General features: G+C 50.8%; 1 protein-coding gene across 6 annotated transcripts in view; it reads left to right on the top strand.

The window, feature by feature from the left end:
• Positions 1–343: 343 nt before the first annotated feature.
• The window catches only part of CAD (carbamoyl-phosphate synthetase 2, aspartate transcarbamylase, and dihydroorotase), a gene marked incomplete at its 5' end in the record, with an annotated part of 28,010 nt that continues 16,988 nt past the window's right edge, over positions 344–11,365 (top strand). For all 6 annotated transcript variants that reach the window (XM_081101415.1, XM_081101414.1, XM_081101413.1 and 3 more), the window contains 15 exons: positions 344–425; positions 666–805; positions 2,777–2,906; positions 4,303–4,445; positions 4,610–4,751; positions 4,942–5,113; positions 5,315–5,500; positions 5,683–5,795; positions 7,244–7,389; positions 7,641–7,772; positions 7,869–8,102; positions 8,236–8,457; positions 8,633–8,821; positions 9,307–9,431; positions 9,597–9,727. In XM_081101415.1, coding sequence (XP_080957541.1) covers positions 344–425; positions 666–805; positions 2,777–2,906; positions 4,303–4,445; positions 4,610–4,751; positions 4,942–5,113; positions 5,315–5,500; positions 5,683–5,795; positions 7,244–7,389; positions 7,641–7,772; positions 7,869–8,102; positions 8,236–8,457; positions 8,633–8,821; positions 9,307–9,431; positions 9,597–9,727 — 2,287 coding nt within the window. The remainder of the gene's footprint in view (positions 426–665; positions 806–2,776; positions 2,907–4,302; positions 4,446–4,609; positions 4,752–4,941; positions 5,114–5,314; positions 5,501–5,682; positions 5,796–7,243; positions 7,390–7,640; positions 7,773–7,868; positions 8,103–8,235; positions 8,458–8,632; positions 8,822–9,306; positions 9,432–9,596; positions 9,728–11,365) is intronic.

Below are 11,365 nucleotides of genomic sequence, written 5' to 3'. Positions count from 1 at the left end.
TGCCCCGTCTTTGTGTGTTTCTTGGTCGGGGTGGAAGTGGGTTCTGTTCTCCACGTTTCTCCAGGCTCTGCGCCAGGTAGTCTGACGCCTGTGACCTCGCCGCCCCCTGGCCCCGCCCCTTACGTGCCGGCCCCGCCCCGCACGCCGCCCGCTTCCCGCGCCGCCGCAGTCCGCCGCCTCCCGGCACTCCTGGGGCTTCTGCCGCCGCGCACTGTCTCCAGCCGGGCGCGCCGCTAGCCACGTGTACCTACTCCGGGCTCCCGGTCCTCACGTGGTCCCAGCATCGGCGGAAACTTGCTGTGCTTCCAGCTCTCGGAGTGCCCACAGCCGGAGCTCCGTTCCCATGGCGACCCTGGTGTTGGAGGATGGGTTGGTCCTGCGGGGCCAGCCCTTTGGGGCCGCTGTGTCGACTGCCGGAGAAGTGGGTAAGCAAGCCCGGTCCGGCTGCCGATCTCGTCCCACTCTCTGCGGCCCTTCTCTGCCCGGTCTGCCCTGGCCAGACCCCGCCATTTTCCCGCCGACACAACCCCACCCCCACCCCCCCTTCGGCGCCCAAGTTCCCAGCCCAGCCCCCTCCATCTCACGGTCACTAGGGCATTCTCGCGGCGTGGGGCAGTGTGCCCACGGGGGCCCTCCTGAGCCCCAGCCCGGCCTCTTTCTTGCAGTGTTTCAAACCGGCATGGTCGGCTACCCCGAAGCCCTCACAGACCCATCCTACAAGGCACAGATCTTAGTGCTGACATATCCTCTGATCGGCAACTATGGCATCCCCCCAGATGAAGCGGATGAGTTCGGTCTCAGCAAGGTAACCACACCCAGTGCCTGGGTGCAGTATTTCTCGAACTTGTTTTGTCCGGATTCCAGGCTTCCTGAGCCTCAGTTCTCAATTTGCCTTCCACTTGGGAGAGGGAACCCTGGGTGAGGGCCATGTTATTCCTCCAAAGGACCACGTCTCATCACAAGCCTATGAATACACTGCGCTCTAGTTTACAGTGCAGTATCTTGGTTAACATGTCCATCTCCAGTTTTGTCAACTGTAAACACACTCACAAAATTGATTGTATAAACCTGCAAAATTGAGGCCCTGACAGAACCAGGGGAAGGCCTCCTAGAGCCACCTGGTCCCCACGGATGCTTTTCAGTCACATGTGTTGTGAACACACTTGTCGGTGTGCAGACTGGTCTTCCTGGACACAGTAGGTTCTGCCAAACAATCCTTCAAATCCCTAAGTAACAAGCTCCATACCCATCTTTCTTTAAAACTTCCACTAAGCAGACGTAATTTGAATATGCAACTCCCACATAAATGACCTGTTTCTTTAGTTATTACATGCTTATCTGTTAGATAACAAGTTTCTGTTATCTTTTATGTATATAATTCCCTGTGAAGGAGGAGGGTATAATCATGCCTAGGTATATTCCCTGAACCTTTATCTTTATTTAGTAAGGTATTGTGCACCCACCTGTTTTACACTATTTTTATCACACTGTGTAATTATAATCTTGTTTATTTACATGTTACCTTGTTAATTTTCATGCTCCTAAGTAACAAATTAACATTGTGACCATAGGGACCTTGTCTTTTTTCATGCTCACTGCCCCTCCCCCAGCGCTCAGTAAATGTTTATTGGCTACTATCATGTATCAATCACCTTGTTCTTGAGTTCACAGTTCTGTGAAAAAGACACAAACTTGTTTTGTTTGTTTGTTTGTTTGTTTTTTAAATGTATTTTTATTGATTTCAGAGAGGAAGGGAGAGGGAGAGAGAGATAGAAACATCAATGATGAGAGACAATCATTGATCAGCTGCCTCCTGCACGCCCCCCACTGGGGATTGTGCCCACAACCCGGGCATGTGTCCTGACTGTGAATCGAACCGTGACCTCCTGGTTCATAGGTGGATGCTCAACCATGAGCTACTCCAGCCAGGCCACAAACTTATTTTGTCCTGATTCTAGGCTTCCTGAGCCTCAGTTCTTAATTTGCCTTCCACTTGGGAGAGGGAACTCTAGGTAAGGGCCATGTTATTCCTCCAAAGGACCATGTCTCATCACAAACCTATAAATACAATGCATTCTAGTTTACAAGGCAGTATCTTGGTTAACATGTCCATCACCAGCTTTGTCAACTGTAAACACATTGACAACATTGATTTTATAAACCTGCAAAATTGAGGTTTTATGTAAAAAGAACAGTGGGAATGATGTGAGCCTCCTGAGCTCTAAGGAGGAGGCACAGCTGCAGTGGGTGACGGGGTCGCTTCACAGAAAAGGGGATTTGTGATCTCAGTTTTGGGTAAAGGAAAAGGAAGGAAAATATCATTTTCAATTTTTTAAAAAATGTATTTTTATTGATTTCAGAGAGGAAGGGCGGGAGAGAGAGAAAGAGAGAGAAACATCAATGATGAGAGAGAATCATTATTTGGCTGCCTCCTGCATGTCCCCTATTGGGGATTGAGCCCACAACCCAGGCATGTTCCCTTGACCGGAATTGAACCTGGGACCCTTCAGTTGCAGACCCACGCTCTATCCACTGAGCCAAACAAGCTAGGGCTCATTTTCAATTATTAATCAGGCACCTTGGGCCCATGTGTTCAGTGTTTCATATGGGGTAGCACTGCTGGTAAAGGGCAAAAGCATGAGGGGCTTGGTGTGTTTAAGGAATGATAGTCATTCAGTGTGGCTGAAGCGCGGGGGTCGTGCCACACAATGTGGAAAGACGACATAGCGAGGTATGAGGCCCTGGGCTCCTCACGATCTCTTCCTTCCATCAACAGTGGTTTGAATCCTCGGGGATCCATGTGGCAGGATTGGTGGTGGGAGAGTGCTGCCCTACCCCTAGCCACTGGAGTTCCATCCGCACCCTTCACGAGTGGCTGCAGCAGCATGGCATACCTGGCCTGCAAGGTATAGTGCAAGCACAAGTGTGGTTGGGCAGAGGACTGGTGCCTCGATGGGAAGAATCAAGAGAAGATCTCTGTGCACTATTGGGACTTGAGTTCAAGGCTGTGATAGAAAGAATCTTATTTGAATGTTAGCTTGGGGTCTGGAGCAAGGAACTGAGCTCTTCTCACATGGAAAATTTCAAACATACAAAAGGAAAGAATAGTATATAATTAACCCCCAGCTTCCATAGCTATCAACTCAGGGCTAAACTTATTTCATCACCATTACTGTAACCCCCAGATTATTATTTTTTAATATATGTTTTATTGATTTCAGAGAAGAAAGGAGAGGGAGAGAGAGATAGAAACATCAATGATGAGAGAGAATCATTGGTTGGCTGCCTCTTGCACACTCCCCCGTGGGGATGCAACCCGGGCATGTGCCCTGACCGGGAATCAAACTATGACCTGGTTCAATCACTGAGGCAAGCCAGCTGGGTACCCCCGGATTTTTTTTTTGTTTTTTTTTTTGTTTAACTTGAGAGCTTTATTAGGGTCTCCATACAAATAAGTCAGGTCATAGTTGGGGCAGGAAGCACGTGCAACTCAAAAGCCCAACTGAAAAGTTTAGTGAAGGGACTAACTACTCCAAGGAGAGAGCAGGTTCCTGAAACCTAACAGGAGATGGCATAGAGCCCTGACAATAGCAGTACAAGGTTCTAGCGGCAAACAGTTACCAGAAGCCAAAGAGAGAACCTGCAGGAAACGAGTCCCTGACGGGAGCATGGCCACAAATCACCCCCGGATTTTTTAAAGCTTATCTCAGACACTGTATCATTTATCCATAAATATTTAAGTATCTATGAAAAAGGAATCCTTTTAAAACATGACCGCAATAACATCATACATTTTAAAAAGTAACAGTAATTCCTTAATATCAAATATCCAGTCAAGGTTTAAAATTTTCCCAGTTAGCTAAGTTATTTTTTTCATTGTTTCTTTGAATCTGAATCTAAACAAGATGGGTGCATTGCATTCGATTATATCTTTTTTAATCTATGGGCCTTGTAACCTATTTGACAGAAACAGGTCAGTTTTTCTTTGCATTTCAGTCTGCATTTTGTCGATTACATTCCCGTTGTATCATTTAGCAAGTTCTTTTTCTATAAACAGATAAATCTTGATCGTATTTTCTGTAAACAAATAGATCTGGAATCATGGTACAGTTCAGATGTGAGATTCTTGGCGAGAATACTGGATGGTAGTGTGATTCCATCAGGGTGCTTAGGACTTTGATGCCCATAGACCAGCTCAGCTGTGTGTGACTGGGCTCTGGGATGGAAGCTCTCCGGGAAGCCTTAACCTCACGCACGACTGAGCTGGGGAAGGGGAGCTCTCAGATCGTGCTGCTTTGACAGGAGTGGACACACGGGAGCTGACCAAGAAGTTGCGAGAGCAGGGGTCTCTGCTGGGGAAGCTGGTCCAGGATGGGACAGACCCTTCGGCCCTGCCATTCTTGGACCCCAATGCCCGCCCCCTGGTGCCGGAGGTCTCCATTAAGGTACAGTGGGCGAGGGGGCGAGTGTTGCAAGCTGTAGAACAGTCATTACAGTCTGTCCATAACCATTGAGGTTGAGTCAGAAGAGGCCTCAAAGTTAGGGGGTTGGTGTGTGCCTATCTCTACCCACTGGTCACAGCTGTCAGCTGTTGCCCTATCTTTCTCAGGCTCCACAGGTATTCAATGCAGGGGGTACCCCTCGCATTCTGGCTTTGGACTGTGGCCTGAAGTATAATCAGATCCGATGCCTGTGCCAGCGTGGGGCCGAGGTCACTGTGGTCCCCTGGGACCATGCACTGGACAGCCACGGTGAGTAGCTGGAGTCTGTGTAGGACCACAGACAAACGGTTTCTGTAGAAGATCTGTCCCTGGGTCTAATTGCTAAAGCCAACATGAGTTGCAGGGAAGGCAATAGAGATAAGGGCTTTTATTGGTGAGGGCTGCAAGTGTGTCTCTAGTTGCATACTGGTGGTGACGTTATCTTTTCTGTCTGTTCCAGAGTATGAGGGTCTCTTCCTGAGTAACGGCCCTGGTGATCCTGCCTCCTACCCCAAAGTGATATCCGCACTGAGCCGTGTCTTATCGGAGCCGAATCCCCGGCCTGTCTTCGGGATCTGCCTGGGACACCAGCTGCTGGCCTTGGCCATCGGGGCCAAGACATACAAGATGAGGTGGGATTTATGGGGATAGGAGGAGCCTGCACGACTGACAAGAGGGGTGGGGAGTCTTGGGAGAGGGCCGAGAGTTGGTGTTTATTAGTGTTGAAATAGAGCAGGAGCTGGTGAGAGTCCTGAGAGTCTTGAGAGCTGGGTTTGGTCCAGGGGTGAAGGAGAGTGAAAGGGGCCTGTGACTCAGCATGCTTCCATCCCCAGGTACGGGAACCGAGGCCACAACCAGCCGTGCTTGCTGGCGGGCTCTGGGCGCTGCTTCCTGACATCCCAGAATCATGGGTTTGCTGTGGAAACAGACTCCCTGCCGGCAGGTTGGCTTCCTCTCTTCACCAACGCCAATGACCATTCCAATGAGGGCATCGTCCACGACAGCCTGCCCTTCTTCAGGTGAGCCTGGGTGCTTCTGGCCGAGGGACTGATGTGTACAGCTGTGACGCCCCCTGGGACTTGAAGGTCCAAAAGTAAAGAGTGATCGTGGGCCCAGGCATCTATCCCACTCCCCCGCTCCGAGGCTGCCACTGCCCCGGCCAGTGATGGTGACAGGTTTCGTGATCCAATCTCTTCACCAGTGTCCAGTTTCACCCAGAGCACCACGCTGGCCCTTCAGATATGGAGCTCCTTTTTGATATCTTTCTGGAAACTGTGAAAGAAGCCAACACTGGAAACCCTGGGGCCCAGACAGGTAAGCACCTGAGAAGAACTGGGTTGTGGGACCAAGAACAGGGCTGGCTCTAGGATGGACGTACCCCAGGAAACGGATACATGTTTGGGAGGTTAAGGAGGTGGGGTGGGAAAGCACCCAAACCAAGATGGTTTATTTATGCGTCTATTGAAAGCAGCTCCTGACACATGAGTTCTGAGTTCTGATTCTTTTTTTAATTTTAGCGAGTAGAAGGGAGAGGGATAGAGAAATGGAAACACTGATATGATGTGAGAGCAGACATCAATGGCTGCCTCCTGCACACCCGCCACTGGGGATCAAGCCTGCAACTCGGGCATGTGCCCTGACCAGGAATCGAACTGTGACCTCCTGGTTCATAGGTCAACACTCAATCACTGAGCCACACCAGCCAGGCTTTTGTGGTGGTTCTTCTCACCTGAGGATATTTTTTCCATTGATCTTTAGAGAGAGTGGAAGGGAGGGGTAGAGACAGAGAGACATCAATTGGTTGCCTCCCGCACACGCCCCAAACAGGGCCAGGGATTGAGCCTGCTCCTGAGGTACATGCCCGTGACCGGAATTGAGCCCTGGACCCTTTAGTCCACAGTGGGTGCTCCAACCACTGAGTCAGACTGGCTAGGGCTGGGTTCTGGTTCTGACTCTGCCATTCACCAGAGCAGTGGTTCCCAACCTTTTTTGGGCCATGCCCCACCTAAGCACCTCTAAAATCCTGATGCCCGTCCCCCTGCTCCCCCCCCCCCCCGCCCCAGACATATAATTCTTATTCAGAAAGTGACTCCTATTCACGTGGAGGAAGCCTAAAAGGCTATTAACTTGGTCTAAGCAAGCTTCCAAAGAACATGGCATCCATGAAAGAGAAAAATAAAAGAATGAAAGGACAGTTGAAGTATTGAGGAAAAAATCACTAAGGAGTTGTTAAAAAAAAAATAATATGAAGTGATATGAAAAATGGCAAATAGCCCTGGCTGGTTTGGCTCAGTGGATAGAGCGTCGGCCTGCAGACTGACGGGTCCAGGTTCGATTCCGGTCAAGGGCATGTACCTTGGTGGCAGGCACATTCCCAGTAGGGGGTGTGCAGGAGGCAGCTGATCAATGTTTCTAACTCTCTCCCTCTCCCTTCCTCTCTATAAAAAAATCAATAAAATATATATTTAAAAATTTTTTTTAAATAGCAAAGTTTCAAAACAGAATTGAAATGCATAAATATGTCACAATACATATTTATATACTGTATATGAGGCCCCTAGAACCATTAGAAATGCAAAAAATTCACTGTTAATAACTCATTCTCGAATTGCCCCCCTTAAAAATCAGATTGCCCCACGTTGGGAACCACTGCATTAGAGTCATTACTTGTTCTGGATTCTTCTGTGAAATGAGGGGGTTAATCCAGATGATTTCCCTCAGGTCTCACTTAGTTCTGTCCATGACTCGCTTTGTTTCCACAGTTCGAGCGCGGCTGGCTGAGCGCCTGTGCCTGCCTGGGGCTCCCAGCCCAGGCTCTGGGCTTCCCCCGCCGCGGAAGGTCCTGATCCTGGGCTCGGGGGGCCTCTCCATCGGCCAGGCCGGCGAGTTTGACTACTCAGGTTCTCAGGTACGTCATGTCCCTGCGCCCCTCTGGGTGTGTGAGCCTCAGCAATGGCTAGAGTCTTGAGGAGAAAGGCGGAGGCTTGAACCTTGGTTGTGGGGAGGAAGTGAAGGAGGAAGGTAGGGAACGTGGGAGAGGTGAGGTGCTGAGGAGGAGGAGCTGGCTGTTCGGGGCTAGGAGTACAGGGAGGAAAGAAGATGGAGACTGCGTGCAGTCCTGCTTCGGCGGTCGAGGCGGACGTGCCATTGTCTCCCTAGGCAATCAAGGCCCTGAAGGAGGAAAACATCCAGACGTTGCTGATCAACCCCAACATTGCCACAGTGCAGACCTCCCAGGGGCTGGCCGACAAGGTCTATTTCCTTCCCATAACACCTCACTACGTCACCCAGGTACGGCGGGTGAGGCTGGACTGAGGGGGCACGCTGGGTTTGATCCATTTCCTAGCTGCAGGGCCCTAATGCCTGTTCCCCTCTCTCCTTCCTCAGGTGATCCGTAATGAGCGTCCAGATGGCATTTTACTGACTTTTGGGGGCCAGACAGCTCTGAACTGTGGTGTGGAGCTGACCAAGGCTGGAGTGCTCGCTCGCTATGGGGTCCGGGTCCTGGGCACACCCGTGGAGACCATTGAGCTGACGGAGGACCGGCGCGCTTTTGCCTCCAGGATGGCGGAGATTGGCGAGCATGTGGCCCCCAGTGAGGCAGCAAATTCTCTTGAACAGGTTTGAGAGGTGGAGGGAGGGAGGTAGAACGGTGTCGTTTTCTTTCCATTTTATTTTCTCTGTGTCCAGGAACTCTCTGTGCAGCCAGCAGTCAAGGCCTGACCGGTTGGTTTATCTCTTCTGCTCCCTGCAGGCCCAGGCAGCCGCTGAGCGACTGGGGTACCCTGTGCTGGTGCGGGCCGCCTTTGCCCTGGGTGGCCTGGGCTCTGGCTTTGCATCCAACAGGGAGGAGCTCTGTGCTCTTGTGGCGCCCGCTTTTGCCCATACCAGCCAAGTCCTGGTAGACAAGTCCCTGAAGGGATGGAAGGAGATTGAGTATGAGGTGGTGAGAGACGCCTATGGCAACTGCGTCACGGTGAGTAGACGGAGACGGGGTGGGAGCCGTGTCGGGCAGTATGAGCTCTTGTAAGAGCAGAGGCCGGGGCTCAGATCTTTGTGTGTTCGGGGTCCCTCAGAGCCAGGACGGATACAGCCACCTGTCTTTCCTGACCCCCTTTGGCAGTGACCTCCATGGAACCCTCTCTTCACAGGTGTGTAACATGGAGAACTTGGACCCACTGGGCATCCACACTGGTGAGTCCATAGTGGTGGCTCCAAGCCAGACGCTGAATGACAGGGAGTACCAGCTACTGAGGCGGACGGCCATCAAGGTGACCCAGCACCTTGGCATCGTCGGGGAGTGCAATGTGCAGTACGCCTTGAACCCCGAGTCTGAGCAGGTGAGACTTTAGGTCCTGGAGCTGATATTCTAGCTATTGGATCTCCTTCCCCTCCTGGTCTTTTAAAAATATGTTTTTATTGATTTCCAAGAGGAAGAGAGAGAGAAACATCAGTGATGAGAGAGAATCGTTGATTGGCTGCTTCCTGCACGCCCCACACTGGGGATCAAGCCCGCAACCCCGGGCATGTGCCCTGACCGGGAATCGAACCATGACCTCCTGGTTCATAGGTCGACACCCAACCGCTGAGCCATGCTTGCCGGGCCCTCCTTCCAAAATTTTGAGGCCTCAAGGCCAAGAGGCCTTTTGGCCCTGCAGACCCTGGAGTAGAATCTGGGATTGTCTTTGGTAGGGTTGGGCCTTGGTGGTAGGGGGCTGTGACTACCCATCCCTTCGGGGAGGGCTTTATTTTCTTACCTTTCTGGGATCTCCTAGGTGGGCCTTCTAGGCCAGTTACCTGGTGACTCTGTTCTCTCTCTTTGCAGTATTATATCATCGAAGTGAATGCCAGGCTCTCTCGAAGCTCTGCTCTGGCCAGTAAGGCCACAGGCTATCCACTGGCCTATGTCGCTGCCAAGCTGGCACTGGGCATCCCTCTGCCTGAGCTCAGGTACAAGGGCTGGGGGGAGATCAGGGAGGTAAAGAAAACTCTCAAGGACGGGGAGTATGAAAAGGACATTGGTCTGGATGTATGGGGATGGAGAGAGCTAGCTGGAGGCTCAGCTCGTACATCTCCCCCGCTGTCCTTCTGGCACCCCCACCTGATGGCTCCCAGGAACTCGGTGACAGGGGGAACAGCAGCCTTCGAGCCCAGCCTGGATTACTGTGTGGTGAAGATTCCTCGCTGGGACCTCAGCAAGTTCCTGCGCGTCAGCACGAAGATCGGGAGCTGCATGAAGAGCGTTGGTGAGACACGTCCGGAGACCCCGCCCCAGATCACCCCACGGGGCCCCACCTGTCCCAAGAATCTGGAATGTCAGAGATAGTTCCCTGGCATGGCCTTTCAGCATCTACATTAGCAGCTTTGGGGAATACAGTTCCTCAGAGCTACTAGGGACATTTCAAACTAAGAAAGGAGGTCTTATTACTAGGAGTGGGGATCAAAGACATCTGGAAATCTATGTCAGAAGACGCATGCCCCCTCCCTCCCAGGCGGCAGGTCAGACTCTGTGGCGGGGGGGGTGGGGGGGGGGTGTGCTGGCCATCAGAGAATCCCATCTCTCTCATCTGACCATTGAGTCACTGAGGGGACCACGAAAGGAAAGTGTTGTGGCCGAATAGAGGGCAGAGCCAAGAACTGAAAACGGCCTGCTTGCTGGCGTTCCTCTTACAGGGAGGCCAGTTCCGTGAAACTCCACCCACAGCTTTTCATGGCACTTTGCCCACGGCCTCTAGGCTGTTAATGGTAGTGACTGTGCTAGTTTAAAGCTCTTGATGCTTAGGGCAAACACTGGCTGCTGTTTCTCTGTGAACCCTCTAAATCCACATCAGCACAGTGATAGCCATTCTTTTTTTTTTTTTCTTTAAATATATTTTATTGATTTTAGAGAGGAAGGGAGAAGGTTAGTGGTCTGCAGACTGAAGGGTAGCCATTCTTTTGTTGTTGGTGGTGTTTTTTTGTTTCAGAGAGGAAGGGAGAGGGAGAGAGAGGTAGAAACATCAGTGATGAGAGAGAATCATTGATCAGCTGCCTCCTGCACGCCCCCTACTGGGAATTGAGCCCGCAACCCAGGCATGTGCCCTTGACTAGAATCGAACCAGGGACCCTTCAGTCCACAGGCCGATAGATACTCTATCCATTGAGTCAAACCAGCCAAGGCCGTGGTGGCCATTCTTAGCACATCTCCTTTCCTGGGCCCTTTCCGCCATGGTCACTAAATGAGATTTTTTTTCTAACACAATGTATAAGTTGAGAGCAGGATTTCAGAGACCTTTTTCTTTTCTTCCTTTATTTCTTTTAATTTGTTTTTATTGACATCAGAGAGAGGAAGGGAGAGGGGGAGAGAGAGATGGAAACATCAATGATGAGAGAGAATCATTGATCAGCTGCATGCCCCTTACTGGAGATCGAGCCCTCAACTCAGGCATGTGCCCTGACCAGGAATTGAACTGTTACCTCCTGACTCATGGGTTGATGTTCAACCACAGGGCCACACCAGCCGGGCTCAGAGGCCTTTTCATAAAAAGAAGGAAATTTAGTGGTGAACAGTGAGTGGTCGGCCTCCGAGCGGTGGTAGGGCATGCTGGGATTGAGTTAACATGCTTCCTTATCGTGTCCTTTTAAGTCGCCTTAGGCTGTCCTCTAAGACACTTCAGCCCACCATGCACGTGTACGAACCAAAGCACTACCAGCTAAGGATAAGAGTACTTTATTGTGTTCATATTCCCATTAAGAGCAATAGTAGCCTTTACGCAAGTTAAGTCTAAGCTCAGATATTATTTCAGAATTTTTAGAAATCTTACAAGACTGCCAAGTTGTTCCTTCTGGAGATGAATTTGTTACATGAAAATTATAGTAAACTTGGGAACAAAGCCATAATTAAA

Source organism: Myotis nattereri, assembly GCF_964212035.1.
Source record: "Myotis nattereri genome assembly, chromosome: 10".
Classification (NCBI taxonomy): domain Eukaryota; kingdom Metazoa; phylum Chordata; class Mammalia; order Chiroptera; family Vespertilionidae; genus Myotis; species Myotis nattereri.
This window is presented reverse-complemented; position numbering and strand designations above follow the sequence as displayed.